Source organism: Miniopterus schreibersii, assembly GCF_964146895.1.
Source record: "Miniopterus schreibersii genome assembly, chromosome: 12".
Lineage (NCBI taxonomy): Eukaryota > Metazoa > Chordata > Mammalia > Chiroptera > Miniopteridae > Miniopterus > Miniopterus schreibersii.
The window spans coordinates 64,904,142-64,924,014 of NC_138112.1; the positions used below are offsets into that span (position 1 = coordinate 64,904,142).

Here is a 19,873-nt window from a genome sequence, read left to right on the forward strand (position 1 = left end):
GAAGAAATGAACAGCCACTCCATTTTCAGGCCATTTTCTTCGCACTTTGTGATTATAACCTAAGATTAAGTGCATGGTATCCAGCTGCTCTGGCATCCACCTCCTCTCACCCCAGGAAAGTTACTTTTATTCTCTTGTGAAGCAAAAATAATAATAGTAATACCAACCTTGTAAACTGTTGTGAGGAGTAAATGAGGTAACGCATCCAAAGCATTCAGAAGAGTCTTACTGAGCACCTAAATAAGTGGACAGTAATTGTTAGTGTTTTTGCCTTACATTTTTAATAAGTCTGCAAGCTAACTAGCATCATCTCATTTTATATGAGGGAAATTGAAGCTCAATCTACATTCATAATGCTAGTGACTGGCAAAGGTGGGCTTTGAAATACCTGTCAACATGGTCTGTGCGCTTTCCTTTTTCGTGCTGTGAAGTGCTTATGTCTTCACAATTCCTTTCATTTCAAAACAATCCAAAATTCATTCCAGTAAGATAATGCATTTCTGGTTCCCTATTTCTGGTGTTGTGTTTATAGCCAATGGCCATTAGCTCATAAGGTAATAGAAAGTGTTGAGTTTAAGTATCACCTTTATGGACACAGTACAGAGAAAAAAAATCAGAAAAGAGCCTAAATTCTTCCATCTCTGTATCTTCTATAGATTCTTATGTCACCTACAACAAGGGTGATCTTAGTTAAATCAGCTGATCTCTCTGAACCTTAAATATGTCATTCATTCAATGTAGCTAAAATTATTGTCTTCCATCTCAGAGAATTCTCACCCACATAAAAGAAGAAGATCAATGTATGAATGCTCAGAAAGCTACTTATATTTTGCTTTATAAAAATTCATGAGCCCAGGAATATCAGAGTCCAACATTAGACTTATGCTATATACCTTCCTTCGGTTTTTTAATTGGAAATTTATTATTTGACTTTACCGAGGACTCCTCAGAAGTTTACATTATGCCCTTGGCTTTGGGGGAATTAAAGAGAAAGATGAAATGGCAGGTCAAACTGTTTACCCATCACATTCACCTCTTGCTTAACCCTCTTCAAGAGTCTAAGAGCTCCCCCAGGGTCACTCACTTGCTATATCTCAGTCATCCACTTGATAATTGCTTGAAGCTCCTCAACTCTTTTCTACCAATCTTAGTTTCTACACCTTCCCAAGTTGCCTGCCCCTCTATGCACATTTTGGCTTCTCAATTTCTCTTTTTATTTGGTGTTTAGAATTGAATACACTGTTCCATACAGGTCACACCACACAGAGAGGGGGACAGTCAGCTCTCCTGTTCAAAGCACTTGGATAATACCAACACAATCTATGTTAGCCTTTCATTAGCAAGGAAATCACCCAGTTGGTTTAGACAGGGATGGAGTTAAATTCAGGACTATCTTTTCCCCTTACCCTGTTGCAAAAATATCTATGTCCAATTGTAGACTTAGTTTGATCCAGCTGAGGAACTTAAATTTATCTCTACATAAATGCTCTCTTCTTAGGTCTTGCTCAACATTCAACAAAGATGAGGGTCATGCTGATCCTGGTTGTGAACCAAACATATACTTTATTTTAAGTTTACTTACAATAATGTATGTCCTCTTGAACTTGTTAAAAATCAAGTAGAATGAAAAAAAGATGATTTAGAAGGTCTCAGCTTACATTCGAATAAGCTCCCTCCCAAGTTTCTCAGGTTTCACCCCTTCCCTTAACATGGGAATGGGGCAGAATTTTCAATAGTTGTTTGATTTTGTTCTGTGTCTTCTTCCAGAAAGAAAATGTGGGTGACTCCACTATAAAATATATTCAGCCTTCATTGGTTAGATCAAAATTCCCTGGAAAGTTGCATCATTTCTTTCATAGTGATTGTTATTGAAAATGCTGTCCCCAAAGCCTACCATATCCTGGAAATGAGGCCACTAAGGGAAAGTGCAACTAAAGTTTTGCTTCATATCCTAAGTAAATTCAATGAGATGTGTTTTCTGATCATTTCAAATTTGTTTCTAACTGGATATAGATTCTCTATTGCCTCTAGTTCTGGGCTAAGCACTCAGCTCTCCCTGGATTCTGCAGCAGTGCAGATGAGTCACCTTTATACATAAAGTCCAGGCTCCAAAGCATGGGAAGAACCCAGGCATCTGAGGTGTCAGGCATGGCTTAACTTAAATTCAATATATAAAAATAGAAATAGCAATAATTTTTAATTACATAATTTTACTTATTTTTAAAGTAGTGAAGGACAGACTAGGAAAAATATTTGCAGCTAATGTTCAAAGCCTTTTTATTTATTATCATGATGATAGTGGAATGAGTTATAAGAATATTGGGTGGAGTAAAAGTCTCTGAACTATGTGTTTCTGGAACAGGTATGCAATAAGAAAATCATTCCTCCCCCCTTATATTTTAGTTTCACAGCCTGAAAGATAAGAATGTTAGAGTATATCAGATACTTTAAATTTGTATTTGCCATGCACTGTAAAAATCCTGATAAAAGATCCAGTCTTTCCTGTGGAATAAATATGTGTAAATGTGTGGTCCAATACACAAAATTTGTGTATGATTTCACAACCCTAAAAAAATTAATAATTAGACATTTGAAAACTATTTTTTCAAGCCTACTATCTTAATAATGCTTTCGATTATTAAAGGAAATGTTCATTGTGATTGAGAAGCTGATGCTGCTATCTAGTGGCAAAGTTTAAAAACATTTTTAAGAAAGAACTAGTACAGTGTTTTTTTCACTTAGGAATGCTGCCTACTACCCTTTATTTGAATACATCTTATATTTGCTGAGAGCATGTTAACAGGTGATGACTAAAGAGTAAAATGAGGGGGGAAAAGATGTTTCGTGAAGAATGTGGAAGTGTGTATGTCACAGGTCCTGAAAGCACAGGCTGTAAAACATACTTTGGCCTTCAGGTTCTAAAATAATACTAAATATTTAAAACTAATTTTTTATATAAAACAGGAATACTATTTTAATCCTCACCTGAGGACATGTTTTTATTGATTTTTTTTTTTTTTTTTTTTTTGAGAGAGAGGAAGGGAGAGGGAAAGAGAGAGGAACATCAATTGGTTGCCTCCCATACACACCCCAGCCTGGGATGGAACCCACAATCTGGGTATGTACCCTGACCAGGAATCGAACTCACAACCTCTCAATGTATGGGAATGGGACAGCACTCAAGCCAACTGGGCCACACCGGCCAGGGCAAAACTAAATTTTTAAGAATTCAGGATATAAGGTCATTTTGAAGGAATCTTTATTAACACAAAGTTGGAGAAAAAGAGCCTTAAAATGTAATGAATAGCATCTTGACCCAAGTCATCATCCAACACAGACACCAAAACAGGCAGAAAGCATGGTGAAATAAGCAAAACAGACCAAAACACGTTTAGAACATCAGAGGCTATTTCCATTCTTCAAGGTCAGTGGAATAAAACTAAATGTCCCTTAAAGAAGACCTTCAAAGATAACATAGAGTGTGGATCTCAGTGAGTTTTACAATTGTATAAAAATACGGCCTATTCCCCCAGTTGTTAGATTTGTTGCTATGAGGGCATGACCAGCCCATTGACTCTTTATGCTTGTCAGGTTCATCATCTACAAAAAAGGAATTAATGCCCTGCCTATGACACAAAAATTAATAAATAACAATAGTAATAACTAGCACTTTATTAAAGAACTATAATGCATTCTGCACTTTACATGCACAAAGCATGTAATTGCAGTGGCAAAATCCCAGTGAGTTATTATTGTGAGCAGAGTGCATAGGGGATAGAAAAGCCTTTGTAAAATGCCTACTCCAAACACAGAGGTAGTATTAGAGAGCACTATCATTACATATTTCCTGAATAGTTCACTATTTTCCATTATCATTTATATATAATTGACATGTAACATTGTATTAGTCCATGGCATACAACGTAATGATTTCATATATGTATATATTGTGAAATGATTTACAAAATAAGTGTAGTTAACATCAGTTACCTTACATAGTCTCAATTTTTTTTCTTGTGATGAGAACTTCTGAGACCTAATCTCTTAGCAACTTATAAGTACGCAATACAGTATTGTTAAATATAGTCACCATACTGTACATTACATCCCCAGAACTTACTTATCATATAACTGGAAGTTTTTACCTTTTTAAGTTTATATTTAAAAGTCAAGGTCAAGTTTATAGGCAACTGATAGATCTCAACACCCTGTAAAGAAAAACAGAAGCATTGTTAAGTCACTGGTTATGACTACAGCATGTAAGATTTAACAAAGAACCACTCCTTTCTTAATTACAAATCTTGAGAATATTTATAAATTTTTGGAGTTCAGTAATCCAACCATCTCAGTTTAAAGCTCTCCAACTCATTCCTGCTAAATGAGAAATGAGAAAATCAAACTGACAAAAACTGTAACCTAAAGACATTACATGACTTGTTGATAACACAGAGTAACACAGAGTAGGTTTCCCAACACACAGCCCACGTTCTTGCGTCTTGCGTGTGGATTAGCTGTCGATCTGCAGTGCAATGCTATTCTAATTTACCTGCTCATCAGGAACTTCTTCCTTTCAACTGTCCTTCTGAATGCATCCTTGACTTCCTTGTTTCTCAGGCTGTAGATAAGTGGGTTTAACATGGGAATTACAGATGTATAAAACACAGACACCACTTTATTGATGTCCAGGGAGAAACCAGAACTTGGACGTACGTAGATAAAGAAGAGTGTCCCGTACAGGATGGACACGGCTGTCAGGTGAGAGGAGCAGGTGGAGAAGGCTTTGCGTCTCCCATCGGCAGAGCGGATCTTCAGGATGGCGACGATGATGTAAATGTAGGAGACCAAGATGATCAGGCCACTGAGGACTCCTAGGGCTCCAGCCAAGATGAATAGCAAAAATTTGTTGACCTGGGTGTTTGCACATGCCAGGGAAAGCACTGGAAGGAGGTCACAGAAAAAGTGATTGATGATTTGGGGACCACAATAAGGCAGGCGAAAGGTGAAGGTCGTATGGGTCACGGCACTTATAAGGCCCAAGGTATAGGGCCCTACCACCAGCTGCACACAGACCCGCTGGGACATAATGAGTGTGTACAACAAAGGCTTACAAATAGCCATATATCGATCATATGCCATGGCAGCCAGGAGGAAACACTCGGTCACTACAAACTGACCAAAAAACCATAACTGGGCAGCACAACCTAAGAAAGAGATGACTTTTTTCTCCACAAAGATGTCAGTCAACATCTTGGGACCAATGACAGAAGAGGAGCACACATCCACAAAGGACAGGTGGCTAAGAAAAAAGTACATGGGGGTGTGGAGTCGGGAATCGATCCGAATGAGGGTGATCATCCCCAAGTTTCCCAGAAAAGTGACAAGGTAAACCAAGAGAAATATCACAAAGAGGACAACCTGGTGCTGGAAATGATTCGTTAAGCCCATGAAAAAAAATTCGATCACCAGAGTTTGATTTTCAGCATTCATGTCTATGATTTAATCTGGAAGGAGAAAAAGAAAGATTGTTCTTTGCAATCAATTGGTAATTGAGGGCTTCTCAGTTTTACATCTGAATTTCACTTCTAGTTTTCTACATTTCATAGGGTAGGCTGACAGATAACACCCTAGTTGTTGTCTTATCTCCTAACTATCTGTGTGATGCTAAGTCACTGAATTTCACTGGACTCTTCAGTTTCTTCCTTGATCAAAACAGGATTTTGGAGAATAATTATAAAATTTTAGACCTAGAAGCGACCTTTGGAAATTATCTAAGACAAATCCTCTAAGTGTATGAGGTTACATTTCTAAAAATCCCTGCTTTTGAACCAAGGATATCTTAAAAACATTTCGTAGAAAAAGGTATTATGTGAATTTGATTAATTCAGGCTGACACTCTCACTGTAGGTTAAAGGTGTGCAGCAGCAGAAGTACTGGCAGAAGTCTAACAACCTTCTCTTCTAAGAAAGCTTGAAAGGATTTTGGTTAACAAAAAATGAATGAAATAAAAGTTTGCTGACCTCCTGTGGTCTCAGAGGCAATGGAGCTTAGAAAGAAACAGCCTCATTGGGGTAAAACTTTAGATTAGTCAGAAAAACTATACTTTAATAGTGAAATCTTTCAATAACTTAATATTTTCTAAACATAGAAACTCATTTCAAGGCCTTTAAATTTGTATCCATGATGACACAAGAAAGATGGAAACAAAGCATTCTGAGAGTCACAATGAATTTACGTTATAAAAAAATTTATGAAGATGAAAGTAGAGTATACACATCTATGAGCTCAACCAACTCAAATTATTGTGCGAAAACAATAATTTCTGACTGTCAAAATGGGTACAACTTTATTTTTCCCAGCCTTACCCAATCCAAAAAGTCTAATACAGAAAAATCATGATTCTACGTATGCATGTGACTGGGGCATGAGCAGCAGAGAATTCAAGTCAGCTAATTGAGCGGTTTGTTTCCTACGTATAACACCCAATCTAAGTGAAGAAATTAAGACCCAGAGGATCCAACTCCTCTTAATTCTAATATTCAATGAGCCCCTAAATCCTGCAACACATTTCAGTATCTATATGCCAAAGGCAAAATTCAACCAAAATGTACATTCAAGTTAAGTCATTTAAACCAAAGGACACAGACACAATATTTTATTTATACTAGCTTTTCCTTCATGGTAGGCTTACAGATGATGTTTTCTTTGGCTTCTAAAACTTATTTTTCATATCTATCTTCCTGAAGACACTTTAAGAAACCACTTAACTCACCTGTCTGAAGAAACATGACCTGGACTTTGCCTGCTTACGTCAAAGTGAATGACAAAATTAACACTTTCTGATATGAAAATGAATTACACTGCAAATGTACGCTTGTCATTCTTCTCAGCTTCTTCAAGGGTCTAGGAAGGTAAACAATATAATGATACCACCTTGAAACCTGGACTGTCCAACAGCACTTTAGGAAAGGCTTCACTGACTCCATTCTGTGCCACACGCAACAGGGCTTTTCTAAAGGGCTCTATGTGAATTGGAGCTAAGTCCCTCGAGGAACCATAATCTCAAGAGATCAGCCCTAGAGAGAGATAATAAAGTATTTGATGAGAAAATAATTTGGGGACTTTGAGTCAAGTATAATTGCACAAAACAAAACTGTACCTTCCTTTGGTACCACTTCTTCCCCACATGTTGAAATTCTAGCGTTGAGCCTTCAGCTGCTGCATGGTGAGCACTGTTTGGATTAGAGAATCTAACATAGAGCCTTGCTTCTGAGAGATGACAATTAGGTGACCCTGGGTACACAGCAACACTGAAGACCCTCTGATTGGCCCATGAGTTACTAGGAAGGTGGGATCATTATAACCAGAGGGTTTGGAAATAGTGACTAGAACAAGATGAATTGCAAAAGGGAGCTAAAATATAGGTAAATAAAAATAAGGTGGACAGGATGTCTCTGAAGCAATGGAGAGCTCTAAATTTGGACGGCATCTTTGAGAGACAAAAGGAGTCCACATTGGCTGTGTGAAAATTTCATATATAAAAGGGGGAAAATTAGTTTGGCCTCAAATTTCATAAATATTTTAATATTAGGCAAATAAGTTTGAATCTCATTCTGTAGGCAAAAATGACTCTTTGAAAGTATTTCAGAAAACAGATGACATCTATTCACATAAATGTTGCCACAGGACATTAATCTTGCCATTGGAGATGTTTATTTTTCAAGGTGCTATGAGATCATTAACTCATCTGAAACCTTGTAAGAACCCAATAAGTGGATTAAGAAAAAAGACTTAGATTCTCCAACCCCTTGACGTTTTACACAGTCCACTTTCTAATCTTGGAAAAAGCAAAGCAGAATTCTACCTCCACAAACTTCCTTTCTCTTTCCTCTGCGTATACTGTATTTATCCCCAAATAGCTGCACGATTCTCCCCTCCACTTCGTTCAGGTTTCTGCTAAAACACCCCCTCACCATAAAAGCTGTCTATGACGTGACTTGATTCCTTTCCATCTATCACTGAATATGTCAGAGAGCTTCCAACTTACTTTTCCTAATTAGCTGCACAACATCTCAAAGAAAGAATGTTTGTTTCTCCTAATAATGCAGACTCAGGTTGTTTCCTTTTATTTCCTCTACAAAACACACTGCAGCATTTGTCTCTGGTTTTTCTATTTCTATAGCATAGATTTCCAAATATAAGACAGCCAGGGCAAAAATAATGTGCATTTTAATAGCAATCATCAAGTTACAAATTACCTTACGGAAATGTAGAGATTCACACCTTTATGAAAATTAGCTATGGATAAAATTCTTATTCATATCCAAATGGTAACCTTACCAGCCTTGCACATAATCATTTTAATGTTTGCTAATCTAATAGATGGGGGGTGGGGAACATCATCTAGTCGTTTCTATTTCATTTACTTGAGCAATTGTGAAGCTGAGTAATTATATATATAAATATATTTAATTATAATTATATATATATATATTTAATTTGTGGCCATTTGCATTTCCAGTTGTATGAATTAGCCACTCATTTCTTGGCTTATTTCTCTGCTGTGCTTCATTTTCCTACTGTGTTTCATACATATATTCCAACATTTTCCTGTTGGGAGGTTAACTCACTGTGAGTCCCTTCTTTTGTAATTATTCTCTCACTTTCCATTGTTCAACTTTTAACAAGGTCTACCAAAGCTATCTTAATGAACTCTGTTGATCTTTCCCTTTCAACATTTGCTTTTCTGGTCTGGAATAAAATATCTTCCCACGTATAAGTATATATAAAATTTTTTCTGGATTTCTTCTGGCATAAGTTACATTTTCTGTCGTATTCTCCATCATTTCACAAAGGACAAGACTGATGTAATGCAACATAAACAGTACTTCAGTCTACAAGTGCCCTGGTAACAGGCAGACTCAGGAATTTTCTAACTCTAATTTCCCACCCATTACTGGATCACATTACTGCATTTTTCTTTCAAACTTGCTCCTGAACGCATTTTTCACCTCCTTGTTTCTCAGACTGTAGATGAGGGGGTTCAGCATGGGGATGACCACAGTATAAAACAGAGAAATCACTTTATTGATATCTAAGGAGGAACCTGAGCCAGGCAGAACATAGATATAGAAAAGAGTTCCATAGAGGATGGAGACAGCTGCCAGGTGAGAAGAACACGTGGAGAAAGCCTTCCTCCTCCCATCAGCAGTATGGATCTTCAGGATGGCCACCAGGATGCACACATAGGACACCATGATGATCAGCCCACTGAACAATACGATGGCTCCAGCCATGATGAAAAGAACCAACCTATTGTTCTGGGTGTTGGCACAGGCCAGGGAGAGAACAGGGAGAATGTCACAGAAAAAGTGGTTCACCACATTTGGACCATAGAAGGGTAAGCAAAACGTGAAGGTCTCTTGAGTAATGGCATTTAGGATGCCCATGGCATAAGGCCCTGCCACCAGCTGCACACACACCCGCTGGGACATGATGACTGTGTACAACAAAGGGTTGCAGATGGCTATGTATCGATCGTACGCCATGGCAGCCAGGAGGAAACACTCAGTCACTGCAAACTGACCAATAAACCACATCTGAGCAGCACAACCCATGACGGAGATGACTTTTCTCTCCAGAAAGATGTCCCACAACATCTTTGGAGCAATGGAAGAAGAGGACCCAACATCCACAAGGGACAAGTGGCTGAGAAAAAAGTACATGGGGGTGTGGAGCCGGGAATCCGTCCAGATCAGGGCAACCATCCCCAAGTTCACCCCCAATGTGACAAGATACACAAACAGAAAGATCAAGAAGAGAATCATCTTGTCTGGAAAATGATCTGTTAAGCCCACAAAATGAAACTCAGTCACTGCTGTCTGGTTCTTATCATCCATTGTTGGGTGGAAATCTGTAATGAGACCCAAAAAAAACCTGTTTTTGTTAGATGAGCAATTAACAAAGCCATATAGATTTTGGATCCATTAGCTGCCATTAATACATCTATGTTCTTCAGATAGTGTTTTATAGCCCAATTTTAATTGTCTTCTTATACTAAACCACTCAAATGCATACAAAGTTTTGGAGATGTACATATAACACCTCTGCATTTGCTATGCACCTTTATCAACTCCTAACATGCTATAAATAACTTTTTTAAAAATCATGAGAAATATAACAAGCATTCATGGAATTAGTCAAACTCCTGGGTTCTAGGTATGGCTATTTTACTAGTTACCTGTGTAACCTGGGCAATTTATACTTAATGTCTATGGATTATACTTATTTTTTTACCTGTGTGGATAATCTAATGTTGCCTTCCAGCTCTTCAGTGTCATGACTTTAGACAATGACATTAGTTTCCATTTCCTTTCAGTAGAGTGGAGGAATAATGATTAGCTCTGAATCCACGTCTCAGGAAAACTGTAAAAATAAATAACATGCACAAATCCTCCTTGCATTCAGCTTGGCCTGGTAACTCCATAAATGAAATGGGAAAGTCCTCCTACTTCACACCTATTATGGATTCCTTCTTCATCTTAAAAACATGCTAATAAAAACTCTTGACCTGCTATATGTCATTGTATGCAACATACTTAGAAGGAAACAGACCTTAATAGAGAAGAAAATAAAGTATTAAAAATCTGGCATGGCTCAGCAGTTGATCATCGACCTAGGATCCAGGCGATTTGGGTTCGATTCCTGGTCAGGGCACTTGCCCGGGTTGTGGGCTCAATCAATGACTCTCTCATCATTGATGTTTCTATCTCTCTCTCTCCCTCTCCTTTCATGTCTCTCTGAAATCAGTAAAGATATATTTTTTTTAAAAAATCTGAATTCATATATTTGTTCACTTATTTCTTTATTCAACAGACATTTTTTGACTACTCACTGGATGCCTGGCAAAGGCCTAGACACTGCAGCTATATTTGTGAAAAAGACATAGTATTTGCAAAGCGGATACAAGACTATAAGACTGTAATGAATATGTGTCCATTGGTCCTCTAAGGCTGCCGCAGCAAGTAACCACAAACTTGGTGGCTTAAAACAGCAGAAATGTATCTCCCACAGTACTGGAGGCCAGGAGTGTGGAATCCAGGTGTCAACAGGGCTGCACCCCTTACAAAAGCTCTAGGGGAGAACCCTTCCTCATCTCCTCCAGGTTCTGGTGCCTTGTGATGATCTTTGGCTCATGGCAGATCAACACCATTTTCTGATTTGGTCTTCCCATGGCCTTTCTCTCTATGTGTCTCTATGTCCTCTGCTCCTTATGTAAGGTCACGGTCATTGGATTTAGGGCTCACCCTAGTTCAATATGACCTTAATTCAACTTAACGAGAACTGCAAAGAGTCTATTTCCAAATAAGGTCATATTCTGAAGATCTGAGTGGACATGAGTATTTGGGGGACACTCTACAACCCGCTACAAGGTGTAAACATATCACAGAGAGCAAGAAGTGCTATGGAGAAAGAAGAAATCTCAGCTCATATGCCACCGTGTGGGAGAGCAAAGCAGACAAGAATCACAACGAGCTGGAGCCAACTGCACCTAGAGTCAAGCGCTGGCTCCGCATCTTGCTGCACATCCGGCTTTGTCTTCTCAGCGTAAGTTCAGAACAAGTGAAGAATACTCGGCTCACAGGGCTGTTTGAAAGAGTGGGCTAAATAAAGCATGCCGAATACCTATTACATAGTAGGTGCTCACAAAAATCAACTCCCTGCTCATTTTCTTCTCTCTTTAATTAAATTTTTCTAGAACCTCAGGTCACTATTAGTTTATCCCTCAGCATGATTCCGTAACCCAACAAAATCCCTTTAAACAGCATTTATCAAATATATTACATTATTTCCCAACATAGAGCAACCTGAGTAGAGCAATTCTGCTTTATTAATATTTGTATGCCCTGTGCTTATCAGATTGCATGGAGGGGACTAGATAATTTAATAAACAAATGCCAGAGAAAGAAAATTATCACTATAATTTCAACCCTATTTTTCTTCAACTGCACATTGTCACAGGACAGTATCATATTACAGTTATGAAAACAACATATATCTCAGTCTGATTCTCAGCAAAGAAACATGGAGAGACCAGGTAATAACAAACAGAAACAAAAATAGTGACGCCCGGCCGGGCATGGCTCAGAGGTTGAGCATCAACCTGGGATCCAGGCGATCGGGGTTCAACTACCGGTCAGGGCACATGCCCAGGTCGCGGGTTGCAGCCGATCAATGACTCTCTCATCATTAATGTTTCTGTCTCTCTCTCTCCCTCTCCTTTCCTCTCTCTGAAATCAATAAAGATATATTTTTAAAAATAAAAAAAATAAAAAAAACAAAAATAGTGACAATCTCAGATGATGCTGTCCTCTTATTTGGAAACATGAGTTTTAGGCTGGAAATAAAATAAGGGAACATGCCTTCTTGTCTTCATATACTGAAAGAGCTGTTCTGACAAAGGGCTATTATGAGCAATGGCAGTTTTACTTTTTTCTGAGTAGCTGCAGAAGAAAAATGCTGTCCTGAGGGATTTCAACTGTAGCATCTTAAATTTAAGCTCAAATGGGTAAGAAATTTTTCAAAATTTAGAAAATTCAAGAATGAATAGTTGCTTTGGGAGCCAAAAAGATCAATTTAGGGGACACACTCAGACAGCAACTTGTCAAGAATATTGCAGAACTAACAAAGTGAAGGAGCTGAGCAATTCTTCTGTAAAACATTTGTACACCTGAGTTCTGTCATCTTATTAAGTACATTGCCCCAGTTCAGGGTAATGAAATATTTTTTTATTTTCTCATGTTCCACATGCACACAATTCAAGATATCATAATGAGTACATAGACCTAATGTTGATAAGTTCTGATTAACATTGCTCATAAAATTAATATTTCTCATAAAATAGGAATAGAAAAGGAGGAGCAGACCATTTCAATTGACTCAGAAAAAGTCCAGGTGTAGGACACAGTGGAACAGCCATCTGAACACTGCATTCAGCGTGTGGTCCATGAATCAACAGCACCAGCATCACCCAGGAGCTTATTAGAAATGCAGACTCTGAAGCCTCATTCAAGTCCAACTTAATCCAAACTGCATTTTCACAAAACCCCCAGATGATACACACACATTAAAGGTTCTAAGCACTATCAGAGTCACTTACATTTCTCTACATATGAACCTCCCACTGAATCACTTGTGTAAACAGGGATAATATTTGTCCTGTGATATCTAATAACATTAAATATAAAATTGAATTGTCGTTACGGCACAACTGTAGTTGGTAAAAGTGGTCACATATTTTAGGTCCCCAATAAATTATTTATGGAAGGTCCCTGTGAATTGTGCTTGCTTTTGTCATATAAGTGAATATTACTTAATCATATTTCTTATACAATTCTAAGCATTCAACAGAAGGATGATCCACTGCAGATAACATTTTTATTTGTTTATGAATGGGCTCATATAATTACAGGAAAAGTAATAAAATAGAATTCACAAATAGTTTTGAAAATGTATATGTCAAAAAACCACCAGCAGTGGAATACTGCTCATGCTACATCATGAGATTCTAAATAAAATGGAGAGATTGAATGAGCATTTGGTTCACTCAATAAGACCTAAAGATTTGGAATTTAGGTTTAAAAATCATGTAAATTTTCTGTTTAGTGCATAGCATGCACAAGAATATGTGAGACAAGGTATTTTAATTGGAGAGGTTAAAAAACTAATTATGGCCATGTAACAATAAGTATATAATTTTATGAATTTGTCTTACCCAAAATTCAGACTTACCTCTTTGTTAAAATCCCTTATTTACCTCTTTTAAATTCTTCAAAATCTGTGGACTTCTGGCCTCAGACTAGAAGAATTAAGTATCTCCAATGTGGTGTGCTTGAAATTTCATGAATTCTTACTTTATTCTTACCTTGTTCCATGAAGATGAATGATCTTTGTCCTGATTATGCAGGAATCTGCTAACACACATGAAATAATCCCTTGCCTTTTTCTGACTCTCATATTGCACAGTATGAAGTACATATGTTCATTGAAAGTTTGATTCAATTGGCATCTGATCCCTGAAGAACCCTGAACCTCAGAGTCTACATCCATAGAGAATAAATTAAAGTAAAATAGGTAATATGGAGCCTGAGCCAATATTACTTCACAATGGGAATTTTTCTCTCAAAGGAAGGCTTTTGAAAAAAAAACATTTTGGGGCCATCTTGAAAAATGGAGCAAAGTGTTTGAACAAAACGCACTTGATGCAAAAAGACAGAAATTCACAATTCAAATACTATATCTGAGTGTTGGTGCAGGTTGTTTGGGGAGACTGAACATAAGCAGGAAAAAATCAAATGTGAAACAAAAACTACACATAGACCTGGGGTACCTGTTTTAGGTTTATTTAGAATGATGGGGGACAGTCTTTGCTTAGATTATGGACACCCAAAGTCCACTTGCAGGTTCACTTCTATATGAATAAATCATGCTAAGGGGTCAAAATCCCATGCAGACATTTGTGGTTACGAGTAAAATATACTATATTCTTAACTTTTAAGTCACTCATATTAATTTATGCTCAATAACAAGGTATTACCAACTAAATTCCGTATAACCTCTGATCTATATGTAATTAGAAATCAAAACACCTGGGAAAGTCTTAGTTTTATAGACAATAAAGATGAAAAGACATAACAATGCAGACTTTAAAAGCACAATTAAGCCGAGCCTGATAAATACACTATAAAAACACACCTTAGCACATCCTATTTAAACTGCCAAGGAAGGAAGACAAGTCGGCGGCGTGGGCGACAGCTGCGCCCACCGCCTCCCGCAGCCACATCAAAATCACAACTAAACCCAGAACCACCGTCCCTCAGAGCCTCCTGGGATCCGGCTGCACAGAAGCCCCACAGCCAGGGAGCTGGAGCAGCACCGAGAGCGGGAAGAGGGGCGGGGACGAGGGGCATCAGGGCTGAATCTCCGAGACCCGGCCACGGGCCCACACCCGGTGCCGGGGGTTAAACAACGAGGGGGGGGCGGGGGGGAGGACGTAGGCGATAGAGGTGTCCCAGAGAAGAGAGGGGTCCCAGCCCCACAGCAGGCCCCCAGCCCAGGGCTCCAGGCCGGGAAGAGACGTCCCCACAACTCCGGGCTGTGAACCCAGCGGGGACTGTCCCTGAGGGTCGCGGAGGCTGCGGGAGCCCCAGCAGCTCCTCTAAAGGGCTGCGCGCGGACTCACTCGGACGCTCCCTCTGAGCCCAGCGCCGGGCAGCAGCCTGAAAGGACCCGGGACCCTCGGGAGGAACTGACCTGCCTGAGATCCGGGCGAGAGGCGGGGGGCGGCTTCCTCCCGGGCAGAAGGGCTGGCGGAGGCCATGGCTCCTGTGGCGAGTCCTCCCCGCACAGCCGGCAGGCAGGCGCCATGTTTGAGTCGCCAGCACCTGACTCCCACCTTTGGCCCCGCCCCATGATTCCCGGAGGCCCCGCCCCTCCCCACCTGCAGCTCATCTGGGCCATTTCCAGGGGCTTTTCTGTGCAAGGGGCCTCTGGAGCCTCATGCTTAGGACTTTCCTAAAATCTCTCAAACAAGCAGCAGCGGGCCCCAAACGGCTTCATAAGCGGCCCCAGGCCTGGCACTAGCGGCAGCTGCGTTGGCTCATAACTCGGCCTCTCCTGGGCACCGCCAAGCCCAGCACAAGGAGCAGCCAACTACGGTTTGCTGTGTAGCTCATGCTGGGGGGCCCTGGGCAGGGCACTGGCACAGGCTGACTTTGCACCTCCCGGGAGGCCCCAGAGACAGTGCACCTGGTGGTCAGACTCAACCACGCTGGATTACAACCCTGCCACATCCACGAGTGACACACTCAAGGGGTGGACTCGGTGAACACCAAAGCTCCACTGAAGCAAATCCTGCTCCATAGGGGTGTCTCCAGCACAGCAGCTCTCTGGCTCTAGCTGCAGCTGGTCCTCACAGCCACTTGGCCTGGGGGTCAATTCCTCCCAGGGACGCCAACAGCAACCAAGGCTCAGCTACAACAGGACAGTGCACACAGCCCACACAGGGGAGCACCTGGAAGGCCCAGCTCAGGTGACTGGGGAGGCTGAGTCACTGGGCCCTACAGGACACCTACTACACAAAGCCACTCTACAAATTCCAGGACACATAGCAGCTCTACCTAATACATAGAAAAAAACACCAGGAAGCAGTCAAAATGTGGAGGCAAAGAAACATGTCACAAAGGAAAAAACAGAAGAAATCTCTAGAAAAGGAACTAAATGAAATAGAGCCAAGCAAGCTAACAGATACAGAGTTCAGAATAATGGTTATAAGGATGCTAAAGGATATTAGTAAGAGTATGATGAAAATAATTGAGAAAATTGATGATATAATAAAGTACCAATTTGAAATGAAGGCTACATGAACTGAAATGAAGAATAATTTACAGGGAATCAACAGTAGAGGATGCTGAGAATCAAATCAGCAATTTGGAACATGAGGAAACAAAAAACACCCAACCAGAAGAGCAAAAAGAAAAAAGAATCCAGAAATATGAAGACAGCATAAGGAGCATCTGGGACAACCTCAAGAGGCCCAACATTTGTATTATTGGGGTACCAGAAGGAGAGGAAAGAGAACAAGAAATTGAAAACCTATTTGAAAAAATAATTACAGAAAACTTCCCCTACTTGAGGAAAGAAATAGACTTACAAGTCCAGGAAGCACAGAGGGTCCCAAACAAGAGGAACCCAAAGAAGCCCACAGCAAGACACATCATAAGTAAAATGCCAAAGGTTAAAGACAAAAGACAAACTATAGAAAATCGAAGATAAAGAAAAAGTCTTGAAAAAAGCCAGAGACAAAAGTCACCTTGGCCTGTAGTCTTCCACACTTGTCTCTACAATCATGTACATACACACATACCAATATATTTTACACATTAGGTAAGTTTTACACCCACCTTTATTTTTTTACAAATTATGATCAAAGTTGTACAGATTAAACTGTGACTTCATTCTTTTCCATCAGTGATTATGTCAGAGAGCTTCCTCCAAAACAAAGCATGAACATCTAACTTACTTTTCCTAATTAGCTACACAACATCTCAAAGAAAGAATGTTTGTTTCTCCTAATAATGCAGACTCAGGTTGTTTCATTTTATTTCCTCTACAAAACATGCCGCAGCATTTGTCTCTGGTTTTCCTACTTCTGTAGCATAGATTTCAAAATGTAAGGCAGCCAGGGCAAAGATAATGTGCATTTTAATAGCAATCATCAAATTACAAATTACTTTATGGAAATGTAGGGATTCACACCTTTGTGAAAATTAGCTATGGATAAAATTCTTGTTCATATCCAAATGGTAACCTTACTAGCCCTGCACATAATCATTTTAATAAATGGGGGGGAGGGGCATCACCTAGTCATTTTCTTTTCATTTACTTGAGCAATTATATATATATAACATATATATATATATATAATCTAAATATAATCTAAATATAATCACATTTAATCTATGATATAATTATATATATTTAATTTGTGGCCATTTGATTTCTAGTTTTATGAATTAGCCACTTATTTCTTGGTTTATTCCTCTGCTGTGTTTCATTTTTCTACTGTGTTTCATACATATATTCCAACATTTTCCTGTTGGGAGGTTAACTCACTGTGAGTCCTTATGTAATTATTCTCTCACTTTCCATTGTTCAACTTTTAACAAGGTCTACCAAAGCTTTCCTAATGAACTGTGTTGATCTTTCCCTTCCAATATTTGCTTTTCTCGTCTGGAATAAAATATCTTCCCACATATCAGACTAAATAAAACTTCTGCTGGATTTCTTCTGGCATAAATTGCATTTTCTGTTGTATTCTCCATCATTTCACAAAAGACAAGACTGATGTAATGCAACATAAACAGTACTTCAGACTACAAGTGCCCTGGTAACAGGCAGACTCAGGAATTTTCTAACTCTAATTTCCCACCCATTACTGGATCACATTACTGCATTTTTCTTTCAAACTTGCTCCTGAACGCATTTTTCACCTCCTTGTTTCTCAGACTGTAGATGAGGGGGTTCAGCATGGGGATGACCACAGTATAAAACAGAGAAATCACTTTATTGATATCAAAGGAGGAACCTGAGTCAGGGAGAACATAGATAAAAAAAAGAGTTCCATAGAGGATGGAGACAGCTGCCAGGTGAGAAGAACACGTGGAGAACGCCTTCCACCTCCCATCAGCAGTCTGGATCTTCAGGATGGCCACCAGGATGCACACGTAGGACACCGTGATGACCAACCCACTGAGTATCACAATAGCTCCAGCCAAGATGAGCAGCACTAACTTGTTGGTCCAGGTGTCTGCACATGCCAGGGACAGCAGCGGTGAAATGTCACAGAAGAAGTGGTTGATAACATTTGGACCACAGAAAGGTAAGCAAAAGGTGAGAACTGTATGAGTCATGGTGCTTATAAGAGCCATGGCATAGGGCCCTACCACCAGCTGCACACAGACCCTCTGGGACATAATGAGCGTGTAGAACAAGGGCTTACAGATGGCCATATACCTGTCATAGGCCATGGAAGCCAGGAGGAAACATTCGGTTCCCACAAAAAGACCAGAGCACCACATCTGAGCAGCACAACCCATGAAAGAGATGCCTCTCTTCTCTGCGAAGATATCACCCAGCATCTTGGGGGCAATGGAAGAAGAAGAACAAGTATCTACAAAGGACAAGTGACTGAGAAAAAAGTACATGGGGGTGTGGAGTCGGGAATCGATCCATATGAGAGTGATCATCCCCAAGTTTCCCCCCAGTGTGACAAGATAGATGAAGAGAATCGTGACAAAGAGGACAATCTGCTGATGGAGATGATCCGTGAGGCCCAAGAAGAGGAATTCAGTCACTGCCGTCTGATTCTTGTCTTCCATTTGATCATTTACATCCTGTATAAGAAATAAAAAATACAATTTATCTTTTTTAAATCAATCAGCACATACAAAATTATCTTTTACACGAATTACTAGTGTTTTTTATATGCATAGGAGACAGTTATAAAAACTGTGTTGGACTGGTTGTCAGTGTTGCAGGGTTCTAGTTTCTGTCGGTTATGCACAGATCCCTTATAAAGTTGACAATTCATACTTGATTTTTTTTATTCACTACCCCCTAACATCAAAAGAGGGGTCCAACTATGAAATCTAAAACTCCATATGATCTCACTTATATGTGGAATCTAATTAACAAAATAGACTGGTGAACAAAATAGGGCCAGAGACATGGGTACATGGAACAGACTGACAGATCTCATAGGAGAGGGGGTTGGGGGAACTGGAAGAGATTAACCAAAGAACATACATGCGTATATGCACAGCCCATGGACACAGCAGTGTGGGGGAAGAGGCCAGGTAGACCAAGGCTAAGGGGGGGAAATGGGGGACATCTGTAACAGTGGCAACAATTTTTAAAAAGTTAACTTAGAGCTGGGGTAACAAAAACTCCCTTGGGTTCTAAAATCGTATTTGAAATTAGGTTTGGTCTCTGTATTTTTTTAATTTTTCAATCACAGTTTACATTCACTATTATTCTGTGTTAGTTTCAGGTGTGTAGTCTCGTGGTTAGACAATCACGTACTTCAGGGTGGTCTCCCTGATATTTTAAGTACCTACCTGGCTCCATACCTAGTTATTACTGTATTATTGACTACATTTCCAAAGTTGTACTTACCATCCCCATGACTATTCTATAACTACCAATCTGTACTTCTTAACCCCTTCACCTTTTTCACCCAGTCCCCAACCCCCCCTCCCCTCTTTCAGTCACCAGTCTGTTCTCTGCATCTATACATCTCTTTCTATTTTGTGTTTAC

General features: G+C 39.6%; 3 protein-coding genes across 3 annotated transcripts in view; all 3 read right to left on the minus strand.

Moving 5' to 3' along the window:
- The window catches only part of LOC308565581 (uncharacterized protein), a gene marked incomplete at both ends in the record, with an annotated part of 35,761 nt that extends 25,865 nt beyond the window's left edge, over positions 1–9,896 (minus strand). Inside the window, one exon of the mRNA XM_081154896.1 lies at positions 8,968–9,896. Within this exon, the coding sequence (XP_081011022.1) occupies positions 8,968–9,896 (929 nt within the window). The remainder of the gene's footprint in view (positions 1–8,967) is intronic.
- Positions 4,543–5,487, minus strand: LOC308565757 (olfactory receptor 5G25-like; the record flags this gene model as incomplete). Its single annotated transcript, XM_081155358.1, has 1 exon — positions 4,543–5,487. One exon carries the CDS (start codon positions 5,485–5,487, stop codon positions 4,543–4,545), a length of 945 nt encoding a protein of 314 aa, XP_081011484.1.
- An 8,106-nt stretch (positions 9,897–18,002) lies between the features above and the next one.
- Positions 18,003–18,935, minus strand: LOC308565582 (olfactory receptor 5G3-like; the record flags this gene model as incomplete). The annotated part of the gene is made up of 1 exon (XM_081154897.1): positions 18,003–18,935. The coding sequence occupies one exon, from the start codon at positions 18,933–18,935 to the stop codon at positions 18,003–18,005; it is 933 nt and encodes a 310-aa protein (XP_081011023.1).
- Positions 18,936–19,873: the final 938 nt, after the last annotated feature.